General features: G+C 37.0%; 3 protein-coding genes across 3 annotated transcripts; 2 read left to right on the top strand and 1 right to left on the bottom strand.

Moving 5' to 3' along the window:
- Positions 1–1,380: 1,380 nt before the first annotated feature.
- On the top strand, positions 1,381–2,071 carry LOC148196458 (uncharacterized). The gene is made up of 2 exons (XM_088094001.1): positions 1,381–1,604; positions 1,681–2,071. Exons 1-2 carry the CDS (start codon positions 1,428–1,430, stop codon positions 1,981–1,983), a joined length of 480 nt encoding a protein of 159 aa, XP_087950127.1. The 5' UTR covers positions 1,381–1,427; the 3' UTR covers positions 1,984–2,071.
- Positions 2,072–2,298: 227 nt separating this feature from the next.
- On the bottom strand, positions 2,299–4,279 carry LOC148196457 (uncharacterized). Its single transcript, XM_088095546.1, has 4 exons — positions 3,737–4,279; positions 3,430–3,653; positions 3,073–3,330; positions 2,299–2,978 (listed from the first exon to the last, which is right to left on the bottom strand). Exons 1-4 carry the CDS (start codon positions 4,262–4,264, stop codon positions 2,456–2,458), a joined length of 1,533 nt encoding a protein of 510 aa, XP_087951672.1. The 5' UTR covers positions 4,265–4,279; the 3' UTR covers positions 2,299–2,455.
- Positions 4,280–8,781: 4,502 nt separating this feature from the next.
- Positions 8,782–13,689, top strand: LOC124819754 (proline-rich receptor-like protein kinase PERK3). The gene is made up of 7 exons (XM_047291327.2): positions 8,782–10,203; positions 10,522–10,926; positions 11,034–11,120; positions 11,764–11,911; positions 12,238–12,385; positions 12,521–12,682; positions 12,846–13,689. Exons 1-7 carry the CDS (start codon positions 9,276–9,278, stop codon positions 13,143–13,145), a joined length of 2,178 nt encoding a protein of 725 aa, XP_047147283.2. The 5' UTR covers positions 8,782–9,275; the 3' UTR covers positions 13,146–13,689.
- The last annotated feature ends 147 nt before the right edge of the window (positions 13,690–13,836 follow it).

Genomic DNA, 13,836 nt, shown 5'->3' with positions numbered 1-13,836 from the left:
CCTATCTCAACCCAATTCACCCCATGCATCATTCATCCATCCACACGTCCAAACAAGCAGTACACACATATCTCAGATTCATCAAATAATCAAATAACGTATCATGCAAACATGTCAACGTTCAAACAAAAATTTAATCAAATTATATAAGCTTCCCTTACCTCGACACGTAACCGAACGCTCAACTATGCAGAATTAGAGCTCCCTACTACCAAAGACTTTACGTCCGACGGCCACGTTTTAGAAAAACTAAACCACATAGAAAACCAGAAACGCTCAGAATAATACTACCCACTCAGGCGACCAGAACTAGAGGGTTGCATGCGAGTCTAAACGAACGTGCTTAAAGAGAAAGAACTCACCAGCTCAGAATCACAAACCGATCGGTTTAACTAGAAGCTCTTGATGCCGAGAGTGTTCCAGCGGTGCATGAGAGGTGATCGGAAGAAGAAATATTGAGGTTTTCTTAGAGAGAAGGAGGAGATTTTTAGAGAGAATGAGGAGAAAAGAGTTTCAGCAGTTTGGAGAAGAAGAAAGGCATGCAGAGAAGTGGCACATTATTTGAAATTTGGCCTTAAATACTACCGTCACCCAAAACGAACGGTCACTCTTCTGCAGCCACCTGTTTTCCACTAACTGAGACGCTCACTCCCTTCTTGGCACATGGATCCCACTACTTGAGGTTTTTGGGTGTGTTTTAATGGGGTCTGACAAATAGTAAATAATATATTATTATTATTATTATTATTATTATTATTATTATTATTATTATTATTATTATTATATACTAACTTTATAATGACGAAAGAACTAAATAAATTTCAAATCTTTAACAAATAATTTTTCTTTTATATTTTAAGTATTTAATAATATTTTTACATTATTTATCTAATAAATTAAATACTTTATTCAAGTTATTTGAGTCAAACATGTTGGTAAGTTAAAACATAATATAATGTTAAAAATTATAGATATTAAATGTAAAAAAACACACATATATAAACATTTTTCTAGAAATTTAGAACAAAATTTTACCATTCATTAAGTAATTTGAAGAAAAAAAATGGTTTAAACCCTTCGTTGGTCCTCAAGTTTGTATGAAAATCTCAGTTGGGTCCTCAAGTTTTTTTCTGTCTCAATTGGGTCATATTTTTTGTAAAAGTGATCACATTTTGCCATAACCGTTAAGTGTTGTGAAACGGCGTTAAAATGGTGTGAGCTGGATTTTTCAATTTACGGACGTGGCATTGTGCATTAAAATTGACTATTTTTTTCTTTTATCCACGTAGGCTACGAAGCCCTAACATTTAAGGGCATCCCATCTCATCCAAAGTATATTCTCCTGTTGGAGAGGATCGTGTTTCGTGTTGGTGAACCAGAGCTGGTGTCTTACGTCTTGGGCAAGCACTGTTGAGGAGGTGGTAAGGATGTCTCGTTCATCTTCCTCTTGCCAATGTTTGGGTTCGGCCATGCAACGCAGTAGTGGCAGTGTTAGGAGCTTCGATGGAAACCCAAGATGCCTCTGTGGTCACAGTGCAGTGTTTCGTACTGCGAGAACCCCTAAGAACAAGGGGAAAAAATTCTGGGGTTGCCCTAACTTCAAGGTCAGTTTCATATCACAATAAATCTATGTCTATTTATTTGGGTTTTGACGAAGGTGTGTGTGTTGGTGTTGAACAGGGTGGGAGTGGAGAATTGGTTGGTTGCAACTTCTTCAAGTGGTGCATTGACGAAGGAAATGAAGGAAAATGGCTGAATGTAGAAGAAAGGACTGATAGTGAAAGAACTGAAGAAGTGGGTGTGATGAGCATGGAAGACAGTGTGTTGCAAATGGAAGGAACATATTGTCCAAAGATCAGACTGGGTTGTATAGAGAAAAGTTTAGTTAAGTTAGATAAGTGGTTTAAATTGTTGGTGGGGATGATCTTTGTCATATTTGTTTTGAATGTAATTGTATTAGCAATGTTGGTGAAAGTTGGTTGATGCTGTGTCATCTGTCATCAGATTTCAAACTTGGGTTATATGTAATGTGTTTTTTATTAATGTTATCAGACTTGAAACTTGGCTTATATGTAATGTGTGTTTTATTAATGTTGGTGAGTTATTACAGTGATAATGTGTGTCATTTAATTTCATTTAATTGTATTGTTACTTTAAGTGGAATAATGATAAAGCAATGACCAATAAAGTAATGAGAAATAAAGTTGATGAGTGATAACAAAATTGGGCAGTAATCACTTTCTGATAACCACAAACATTGTATTAGATGATAACAGAAGTTTTTCAATTGTCTTAGATGATAACAGAAGCTGTTCAAAATGATAACAACATTGTCTTACATATCCAAAATACATCATAACAATACATTTGCACAGACTGTGTTCAAAATGATAGAGCAAACATTTGCTACAAAATATAAATTTAGGATCAGTACATTAGATCATTGATCAGTACATCATTCATCAGATAAAGGCATAGTTGCTGGAGGTTGGGTGACTTGAGAAGATTGGGCTGTAGGAACCTCTACTGTTGGAGGTCTTTGTGGACAGCCTTTTCTGTTGTGTCCAAGTTGTTTGCAGATGCCACATGTTTTCCTCTGCCCACCCTTTCTTAATTCACTGTTATTCTTCTTCAACTCCCACTCCTCTAGCCTTCGTTTCTTCTTGGGCCTTCCTGGCATTGTCCTCTTCTTTGGTGGTAATATATCTGCATAGGGTGTAACATCCCAGACATGTTGTCCATTGATAGGGTTAATTATTGTGTTGTAAGTCTCTTCATAAGTAGACTTCCTAAACCAGTTGCCAATGTATTCTTCTGCATTTATATTCAAAAACTTCATTGCAGTGATGGCATGAGTACACGGAATGCCAGTAATTGCCCATTTTCTACATGTGCAGTCCATGGTGTCAATATTCACAACAAATTGCTGACCAAATTCTGAAAGATGTTTCACTTCAAATAATTTTTCTCTTGACCACCTGTATGTAATACACAATTGAAAACACAATTAGATGGATCACAATAAATGGAAAGAAAGTTAACATGAATGGAAACACACATCATAAAAGTTACCTTGGTAACCAATGTCTAGTTAACCAGGACTCCTTTTGAAATCTGCTAAAAATCTTGGGGCATATTGAACCTTGATATGATGTGATCTTTGTCCTGTTGGCAGCCCATCTCTTCATTATGTAAACCCTTATGTCTTCTAACATGGTAATAATAGGCTTAGACCTACTATCGACTAGCACACTATTAAAGGCCTCACTCATGTTGTTGACAAGAGTGTCACATTGTGATCTAGAGGTGAATCTAGATCTTGACCAAAACCTGGGATAAGTGAATATAAGTAGTCAACTATGTGTCATGGCAAGGAAGCAAATATTGAAATATGGTTAAGAGTTAATAACTAGAAGACTTAATGCATACCTAGGTGGGATGGCAATCAGATATTTAAATGCGTCAAGATTTATGTCTCTAATATTCCTCATTTCAGTCTCCCATTGTTGTGGGTGTGTTGCTGTTGCTGCCCGCCACATCAGACGTTTAAGGTTTTTTCCAGGAAATTTTTTTCTGAAGTTTGAATATAAATGCCTAACACAAAATCTTTGTTCTACACCAGGTAGAAGATCCTGGATTGCTGGCAAAAGACCCTGACATATTCAACATATTGTAATTAACATTTGTTTAATGAAGATATTCAGTTATATGTAAAACATATTGAACATTCACTGACCTTTTGTTGGTCTGAAATAAATGTGCATCCTGCACATACAGCTGCCCCACCAAGGTCCTCAATAAGGAGCTCCAAGAACCAAGTCCAGGAGTCTTTGTTTTCTACCTCAACAATAGCATATGCTATGGGCATCATTTGGTCGTTTCCATCTCTTCCCACTGCTGTTAGTAACTCCCCTCCATATTTGGTTTTCAGAAAGCATCCATCCAAGCCAATAATAGGTCTACAACAAATGAAGCTATCCTTGCATGCCTTCAAGCATGCATAAAATCTTTGGAATATGACCTCACCATCACTGTTATCAACTTTGATTTTTACTGTTGTTCCTGGATTTGTTTTCAGCAGCTCATGACCATAATCGCGAAGTCTTCTATATTGATCTTTGAATGATCCTTCAACCTTATCTCTTGCCATTGCTCTTGCCCTAAACGCCATATTTCTTGAAATTCCTACATTCCATTTCCTAGTAACTTTGTCCCTAATGTCCATGACCTTCATTGTAGGATTTTCTCTCACAGTTTTCTCCATCCTTTCACTCAACCACTTTGAAGTGATCAACTTAACATTGAAATCTCTACTACAGTTGTGGTTATCAAATACTTTTCTCAGTTGCCATGCACTGATATCAGTCCTAAAGGAACAATACGCATACCATTTACAATTTCCTCTTCCACCCAAGCACTTGACAGAAATCCTTTTCTTGTCATTCTTAATAAATTTTAAACTTCTCCCATTACTTAGTGCATAAGTCCTTATGGCATCTGTGAATTCATTTTTCTCAGGAAAATAGGTTCCTACTTCCCATTTATAATCCACCAAAGTTTTAGGCATACTAAAAGTGGGAAACCTTATCTTAGTCCTCACATGATTGTCCTCACTATCTGATCCACTCAACAACTCCTCTGATAACCACTCATTGTCAGACAACCCACACATATCATGAATAAATTCATGATCTGTTGACCGTTCAGACTCAAGTAAGGCACTGGAAGCTTGTTCTCCCACATTTCCTTTAGAAGTCCCAATGTCACAATGCACGCTGACATCATGTAGACTTCCTTCACTTCTATCTACATCTTCGTCCTCAGACTCTGCCTGATGTGCATCACCCTCACTGTCTTCTACATCATCATCCTCTTCATAATCCTCTAGCTCAAAATCATCTACATCATGTACCTCAGCTTCCTCCTCATGATGGATCTCAACATCCTCACCATCACCCTCATACCCATCACTATGATCCTCACCTTCACCCTCATACCCATCACCTTCACCCTCAGGGACTTCACTATGATCCTCACCATCACCCTCAACCATTTTTTTACCAACATCACTATGATCCTCACCATCACCCTCATACCCATCACCTTCACCCTCATGGGCATCATCCTCACCCTCAACCATTTTTCTTCCTACTGCAGTATCATCCAGACCATCACCCTCCTGGGCATCCCCCTCACCCTCCACCATTTCTCTTCCAACTTCAGTATGGACCTCAACATCACCCACATCACCCACATGGGTATCCCCCTCACCCTCCACCATTTCTGTTTCAACTTCAGTATGGACCTCACCCTCATGGGTATCCCCCTCACCCTCCACCATTTCTGTTCCAAGTTGAACATCAGGAACAACCTCAACCTCCTCCACTTGTCTTGCAACATCACCTTCATCATTAACTTGACCACCAACCCAATCAATCATTTCTATTATTTCTGGTTCCATCATATTATGAACCACATACAGATGAACTTCATCATTTAACCTAGCAATGTTCAACATGTGCATGGCACCCCTATCATCAGTTAATAATTCTAACCTATCTGGGTGCACAAACTGACCTCCTAAACCGTACCATAACTCTTTGATGTCCAGATGACCTAAATCTTTGACTGACGCTACTATGCCAAAATAGCTAAACAAGTCTGGATCACAAGACCATTCTGCTCTCTCTCCTTCAAAGCTTAAGTTCCCATTATCATCACTCACAAAATTTCCAGAATGGTGGACCACCACCTTAATACGTTCCTCATCCATATCAACAACTTCCTTTTATAACCTGTACATTATGGGGGTTAACAAGTGTTTCGAATATTACACTGCTACAACTACGGAAACACTCACTCACTAACTAAACACTCACTCACTAACTAAACACTCACACCGACAAAGACAGGGGGACAGGGAACAAAGTAACATCCCCACTAACGAAACACTCATAGACACGGGGACCACTACAACTGAAAAACAATTCAAGAAACAAAATTTGGGACCACTACAACTGATAAACAATGTAACAATTGAACATGCAAAATGGGGACCACAAAGCATTATAAAAATACATACAGACCAAGACAAAAACCCAATTGTCGAAGACCACAAATCACATGCACTGAAACACAAAACCAAAGACGAAACGAGGTATCTTACCTTAGTCGCCTCAACTATTAGCTGCCCTCTTCGTCTTGTTCAAGATTGGAGTTCTTGTTCGTCCTCCGCTTCGTCTCGCAACAACCAAATTAAATCCCCAATTCCAATTTTCAAATCCCTAATTCTGATATACCTAATATGAATAAAGGGTTGCCACATCACCACTATTATTTTAAACAAAACAGTCCACGTACTAAACCCTAAACACGTCACCACATTCTCTGTGCTCCAGCTCACACCATTTTAACGCCGTTTCACAACACTTAACGGTTATGGCAAAATGTGATCACTTTTACAAAAAATATGACCCAATTGAGACAGAAAAAAACTTGAGGACCCAACTGAGATTTTCATACAAACTTGAGGACCAACGAAGGGTTTAAACCAAAAAAAATATATTAAACAGTGAAAATAAGCTTAAATCAAACTTATTTAAAGAAAAGTATAAATAAAATTTTGCAATATATCACAAGTTTAAATCTGAGCCATGTGAATGCTCCATTAATGTGGAGAGAGAAAGATGGTTGAATATAGTGGGGAGGTGTAGGGTATTTTTGAAATAAAAAAAAATAGTGGGGAGGTGTAAAATATTTTTAGAATAAAAAAAAATAGTGAGGAGGTGCAGGAGCACTTAGGGTGGAGAGGGAGCAACACCCTTAACTTGTTACTATATTTGCAAGATAAGCTTATCAAATATTTTTAAGGCTTTACTTCTTGAACCCCTAAAGTTACTCTTCACACCTCCGAAATGATCTTTTTTTCTAAAATGTAACTTCCCGGATATATTTAGAATAGAATTTTCAGAACACATAAAATACATTTTGAAATAGGTTTTCCGGAATAAAAATATTATCTAAGTGCTTTCCGAGTTGCGATTTCTTTTCACATTTTCTCTCTATTACATTATAGTATTAGTGTAGTTAGTAATTTTGGGGTGTAGGAACCATTTGTTAAGTGAGTAAGAGTCCATAACTACAAGCTGAATCCAATCCAATAGGAGGAGCCCATAATCAAATAGGAGGTTACTTTAAAAGTAAACTGTTACTCCCTCCACCACCACCACACTTCTCCCTACATCAATCCAATTTTTTTTAATTCTAAAAATAATTTTATTTACTTTTATTCTTTACCTTTTTAACTTTTTTTTTAAAATTCTATTTTTTACTGTGTTATTCACTCAGTCGCACACCACACTTCCATCCCCACACTCTTACTTTCTCTCTTCCTCTCTTATTCTCCTCTTTCTCTTTTCCCAATTTTCCATTTTTCCTCTTTTCCCAATTTACTATTTTCGTCAAGGTTCTCTTCTCCTTTGCTTGATTTGTGTTGGTGCTTGGTTGGTGGTGGGTTCATGTTGTTGCTTGATTCATGGTGGGTTCATGGTATTGTGGAGTTTGGTGCTTCCTTTGTTGTTGTCTCTGATTCAGGTTAGTGATTTTATATGCGTTTCTATTTTGTGTTAAACAAAGAAGAAAAGAAACGCGAAAGACTACAACGGATATGAGACATCCGTTGAAGCCTTTCAACGTTTTGGGTGTTTTCGTCCGTTGAAGGTCCAACGGATGCCTTATGGTTTGGTTTTCTTGTATTTTTTAGGTTATTAATTTAATTTTATTTAGGTTGTTAATTTTTTTACATTTATTTTAATTTAATTTTTTATGTAGTATTATTTATTTATAAATAAAGTGTTTGTAAAAAAAATAAAAGAAAGTATGGAAAGTTGAACGGATTTACTTATTTTTTATTTTTATTTTTTAGTTTATTAATTTATTAATTTGGAAATTAATTTTTAGATAGTTTTAAAGTCAAGTAATTATATTTTAATTATAATTATATTTTAAGTAAATTATGTATTTATAATTTTTTTTATTTAATGAATTAATTATTATTAATTTAATTAAAGTTAATTGATTTTGTTTTGAATTGTTTTATTTTTAAAGAAAAATAGGGAAAAGGAAAAGAATAGAAATTTGATTTCCGTGGGAGTGGTAGAGCGTGAGGGTGTATTCAATAATGAAATGAATGGAAGTTGGAGAAAGTTAAATTTTTTAACTACTATGGAAGGTAAAAGAAGAATGAAAAGGTGCGGAAACCTCTTAAAAGTAACTTTATTTATCTTATATTTTAGTACAGAAACAAGTAAAATATATGCATGTTAATAATATATATTTGTTAGAGAAACATTATTTTCATTTCATCTCCCAATACACTGCTAAAAGAACATTTTATTCTTTTACAAAACCAAATGTCAATATTTGATAACTGTCTTTTATTTTAAAATAGGCAGATTTAGCTAAATTCAATATATAAAATATAATTTATTTTCTATACTTATAACATGAGTTTTTCTTACTGCCTATTGCTCCAAACAATACACTTAAATATAAGAATTAATATTTAACAGAAAAATGCCAAATATTTTGTTGAATATTATTTAATAAAATTATATTTTTATTATTTTGTGTATGTTATAAAATATTAATAAAAAATTTTGACTATAATTTTAAAAATAATGTCCTATAAGGATTTAAAATCATCATTGAAGGTATAAATAATATATAACAGAATATTAAGTTTCCAAAATCCTTGAAGAGTCCGGTGAAACAGTAGGTAACCCGAAATTGGAGGAGGTAAGAATGACAACACAAAAAGCAACGTGAATCTTTGCAAACATGAAATGCAACTAACTACCTAAATTAATGCTAAGGAAGAATGAACGTTCATGACTCATGAATGTTTTGCATTTGCCTGTTGCAGTCTTCACCGATTCTCCAATTCAATTATTTTTCTCCTCCATTTCAGAAGCGCACCACACAGAGAGCTAGCTCTCTGAACGCGTCGAGCCAATTTCGTTTCCCAGTTTCAAGGATTCGCGGGTCAAGAAGACTTCATCACCCCAATTCAATTAAATGCCATTTTCTAAAGAACAAGAACTCATGTTGTTGTTTTTGCTGCTCTTTCTGCTTTGATCGTCTCAAATGCCAACCTCTGTTCTGAGAAACTGTTTCGAGTTATAATCTCATTGGTCCCATCGGCATTCCCATTGTTTTTTTGAATTTTCTTGCCATTTCTGAGTATCATCAGCTTCAGATTTAATAGAGAATCAGAAATGGCTAACGAATCCTCTTCAAATGGCTCGCCTATGTCGGATTTCATTACGGCTTCGCCTCCGCCACCGTCCTTGTCGCAGCAGTCATCGGACGACGCAGAGTCTCCGCCATCCTCGGAACCGCCGCCACAGCCTTCACAGTCATCGCCTTTACCATCACCGTCAACGTCACCACCACCCCCAGAAATCTCTTCTCCGCCACCTACCGTACCTCCGCCGAAAAAATCTCCTCCGCCGGCACCGGAGAATTCGCCTCCTCCACCAACGTCAGTTCATTCACCGCCACCATCAACTCCTTCTACTTCTCCACCACCTACCCCTTCTACTTCTCCACCACCTCCCCTTTCTCCGTCGCCACCTCCGCCAGATCAATCTTCTCCCCCGCCAAAAAGTTCTCCGCCTCCTCCGTCACCAAGACGTTCAGCTCCACCACCTTCTCTCACACCGCCGCCACGTTCACAACCGTCACCATCACCATCACCGCCACCTCCACAACCGTCACTATCACCGCCACCTCCATCACCGCAATCTTACGTTCCTCCTCCACAGTTCCTTCGGCCTTCAACTCCAACCGCAATTCCACCTTCACCGGTTTTCCGTATTACCTCGCCGCCGCTGCAGACAGCTCCAGCGTCAACACCCCATTCACAACTGCGACCACCACCAGGAGTACCACCGGGAATATTACCAGCAATACCTCCGATTTTACATATGTCTGCTCCCCAGAAGAGCAACCTTCCGCCGGTGTCTCCAAGCTCCTCCGGTAATAATAGTACAGGACAGATTGTTGGTCTTGCTCTCGTCGGGGTTTTCATCATTGCCTTTCTTGCTATGGTTATTTTCTTTTTATTAAGGAATAAGCGAGAGAACAACTATTCCGCGCCCTACCCTGGAAAATCTAACATAAGAGGAGCCGGTACACCAGGAGGTAAAGCTTATATTTTCTGCAATCATCTTCGTTGTTATTGGTGTTCTAACCAGTTCCCTTCTGCACAACCAAAACCGAAAGATGAACATCAAAACTAATAACAAGAAAAGTTATTGTCTTTTACAATTACCACTTCAAAAGTGATATGTTTTATAATTTGTAGCAGTTCTTTAACTGTATATATATACTAATTTTAACTTTTTCTTGGAGAAACTCATTCCATTCTTCTTTATTATTTTTTTTAGAAATCTTTACGGAGAAGAACCCAAACATACCTGTTGTTATCATGTCTAATGATTTTGGTGTGATAAAGTGCAGATGTGCATTACTTTGTAGAGGAGCCTGGTTTTGGGAATGGAGCACAACAAGGTGGCATGCATATAAGATCTCCTTCAGATCCGGCTCTGAGCGGTGGTCAGTTAGTTTTTACCTACGAAAAGATTGCGGAGATCACTAACGGGTTTTCCAGCGAAAACATCATAGGGGAGGGGGGATTTGGGTATGTTTACAAGGCTTCCATGCCTGATGGTAGAGTGGGGGCGCTTAAGATGTTGAAGGCTGGTAGTGGGCAGGGAGAAAGAGAGTTCAGGGCTGAGGTTGACACTATCAGCAGAATCCATCATCGACATTTGGTTTCACTGATTGGTTATTGCATATCAGAACAGCAAAGAGCGCTCATCTATGAGTTCGTTCCTAATGGGAATCTCAATCAGCACTTGCAGGGTGTGAGTTTCTGTTTTTTTTTTTTTAAGAAATGAATTTCTTGTTTTGCTATGTTTATGAAGTGATTATCATGTCATAATTGGTCGTTTGTGCCCTGCTCCTCACAGGAAGTGAATTTCCAGTTTTGGATTGGTCCAAGAGGATGAAGATAACAATTGGTGCTGCAAGGGGCCTGACATATCTTCATGATGGATGTAAGTTTATCTTGCATTTGTGCTATGAGATTATCTTTTCTAACACACAATACATTAAAGCAATTGATAGAAGCCATTTTCTCTAGAACATGGTGCCATTTTACTAGAACAATTAATAGCGGGTCCTCTACAACTTAGATTCTAATGTGCTTGGCGTTCAAAAGGTTGTGCAAAGGGCATATAACTAAATTAGATATGCCTGTTATCCTTGTCAATTCAGTCAAGATTTTCTTTTGGCCCAATAAACTCCTTTTCTATCCTTTTCTCAACTAAACTCCGGGGCTGACAATTTATTAATTTTTACATTGTTATCCTCACTGTGTATTATGTTTGACGAAATTTACTTAAAGAGTATAATAGAATTGGAGAAAAGTTTTCTATGGCAGAGAACTGGCTGAAAGCTCAGGAGATCTTAAAATATGATTTGATTTTAAATCTGTACACTTCATTATGAAGTTCGTACGAAACTTAAAGAATTTCCTGTATTTTTTTAGTCTTGTCTCTTTAAGGTTCATTAATCAAAAGATAAGAGGGATAGTGGCCGTGCTAGATTTTGTATACGTTTCTTCAAGCACAAGTAACACTAAGTGATAACAAATCTTGTATAGTTTTGAAGAAAACTAAAGTATTTTATTTTTCCTAGGCAACCCAAAGATTATTCACAGAGATATTAAATCGGCAAACATTCTTTTGGATAATGCTTACGAGGCACAGGTTGCAGACTTTGGGCTTGCAAAGCTAACCGACGATGCTAATACTCATGTATCAACTAGGGTGATGGGGACCTTTGGGTAGGTTTTCTCTATCTAAAACATAAAGAAGTACATTATAATAATATATGGACATTCGTGAAGGTTCTCACTTGCTGTCAAAGTTGAAGCAACCTCTTTAGTTCTATTCTGAAAATACACAGAATTATTTTTAGCTGAAAATTGAAATTGTAATTTGTTCAATTATTGTTGTTTATCACTGTTATTTTGGAAGCCAAGTAGACATATCTCTTTGAACTGGCTCTTTTTAGGAGGTTTGAGTATATAGTGGAAAAATATCAGAGAAAACCTTCAATAGTGCCAAATGCTGAACTGACATTCTAACTCATGCTAGCTTCAATTTGCAGGTACATGGCTCCAGAGTATGCAACAAGTGGAAAATTAACGGATAGATCAGATGTTTTCTCTTTTGGAGTTGTCCTCCTTGAGCTTATAACTGGAAGGAAACCTGTTGATCCAATGCAGCCCTTAGGAGAGGAGAGTTTGGTTGAGTGGGTACGTCTGAACATTATTCTTAGTTTATGAAATAAAATACACTCAAGTTTTGAATTTGGTTAAATTAATCGTTTTTTACATGATCAATCGCCTTAAAAAACGTTCACCTCAAATGATGTTTTCCTCTCTCCACAGGCTCGTCCACTTCTCCTTCGTGCACTTGAGACAGGAGAATTTGGTGAACTAGTAGACCCTAAGCTTCAACAACAATACATTGACAAAGAAATGTCGAAAATGATTGAGGCAGCAGCAGCATGTGTTCGCCACTCTGCTCTAAAGCGACCTCGTATGGTTCAGGTGATAACAGTACTAGACAATTTGAACTTATTTTCGTGTTCATGAAAACCTCCATACCTATTAATCTTTTTTTTTTATTTCTCAAAATAATTGACACAGTTATTTGCCTTTATATCATTTCTATCTTAAGTTGTTCAAAGCATTGTCCATTGGTTTTTCTCAGGTGCTAAGATCCTTAGACAACGGTGACCAACTATACGATCTTTCAAATGGGGTGAGATATGGTCAGAGCACTGTTTATAATTCTGGTCAATATAATGAAGACATTGCAAGATTCAGAAAGATGGTTAATGGAAGCTTTGATGATTCTGAGTTTGATAATCTCAGCTCAGAATTCCGTTCAACTGTTTCAAGAGAAATGGTTGAACTCAACTCTGCAAGCATATCACATAGTCCACGAAATAGTGATTCACAATTTAAAGTTTTCCACCACCAAAGGAGCCAAACCCAGAACAGGTCTTAAGGGAACACATACTATGAGAATAGGCATAGTGGAGTTCAGAAGCTGCTGGTTTTAATCAAACTAATTTTTCCAAACTTAATCTCTTGAAACCAAAAAGAAATTCACCAAATTCCTCTTCGTTATGCCAGCATCATCTTCAAGAGAACCAGGCAAAGTTTTCTCTTACAAAGATTGGAATCATGACCTTCCAAACTTCCCAATCCTTACCACCATGAAAGTTGGGAAGAATATAAAAGACTGTATTCGTTTGACCTGTGCCAACCAAAAACATTCTTTCTTTTGTACATCTTCAGTTTTGTTGTTTTCTTTCTCCCATTCTTTTTTTTTCCTATAGCGGGGGAGATTGAAAGCTTGTAAAGTACAAGTCTGTGGAGTTTACTTTTTAATATCTATGTAGATATCTATTAGGAAGAATGAGTTTCTCACTGCATTTATGTTTTACGGCAGTGACCAGTGAACTGTTGTGAGTTGTGAATATGGAGCAATTCTGAGAGATAGTTCAAGTCAAGGTGTACCATTCATGCTTATAGTCCATTTTTTTTTCTATCGAAGTTGTGAATTTGTAGAAAGCAAATGATATTTCAATTTAACAGAACGATGACTTTAGCTGTTTCATATCAAGTCCTGTAATTCTTACTTGTAACGAAAATTTTCATGTGAGGGTAGAAACATTGTAAAGTAGTGATTACTA

Source organism: Vigna umbellata, chromosome 7, assembly GCF_029865625.1.
Source record: "Vigna umbellata cultivar VRB3 chromosome 7, Vumbellata_1.0, whole genome shotgun sequence".
NCBI classification, from domain to species: domain Eukaryota; kingdom Viridiplantae; phylum Streptophyta; class Magnoliopsida; order Fabales; family Fabaceae; genus Vigna; species Vigna umbellata.
The sequence above is the reverse complement of the archived record's forward strand: the minus strand, read 5'-3'. Positions and strand labels throughout refer to the sequence as shown.

Coding starts and splice junctions, on each gene's coding strand:
- LOC124819754 (XM_047291327.2), top strand. CDS start 9,276: ATGGCTAACGAATCCTCTTCAAATGGCTCGCCTATGTCGGATTTCATT. Junction 12,386..12,520: donor AGGAGAGTTTGGTTGAGTGG/GTACGTCTGAAC, acceptor CTCTCTCCACAG/GCTCGTCCACTTCTCCTTCG. Junction 12,683..12,845: donor AGCGACCTCGTATGGTTCAG/GTGATAACAGTA, acceptor GGTTTTTCTCAG/GTGCTAAGATCCTTAGACAA.
- LOC148196458 (XM_088094001.1), top strand. CDS start 1,428: ATGTCTCGTTCATCTTCCTCTTGCCAATGTTTGGGTTCGGCCATGCAA. Junction 1,605..1,680: donor GGGGTTGCCCTAACTTCAAG/GTCAGTTTCATA, acceptor GGTGTTGAACAG/GGTGGGAGTGGAGAATTGGT.
- LOC148196457 (XM_088095546.1), bottom strand. CDS start 4,264: ATGGAGAAAACTGTGAGAGAAAATCCTACAATGAAGGTCATGGACATT. Junction 3,654..3,736: donor TTATTTCAGACCAACAAAAG/GTCAGTGAATGT, acceptor TGAATATGTCAG/GGTCTTTTGCCAGCAATCCA. Junction 2,979..3,072: donor ACTAGACATTGGTTACCAAG/GTAACTTTTATG, acceptor TATTACATACAG/GTGGTCAAGAGAAAAATTAT.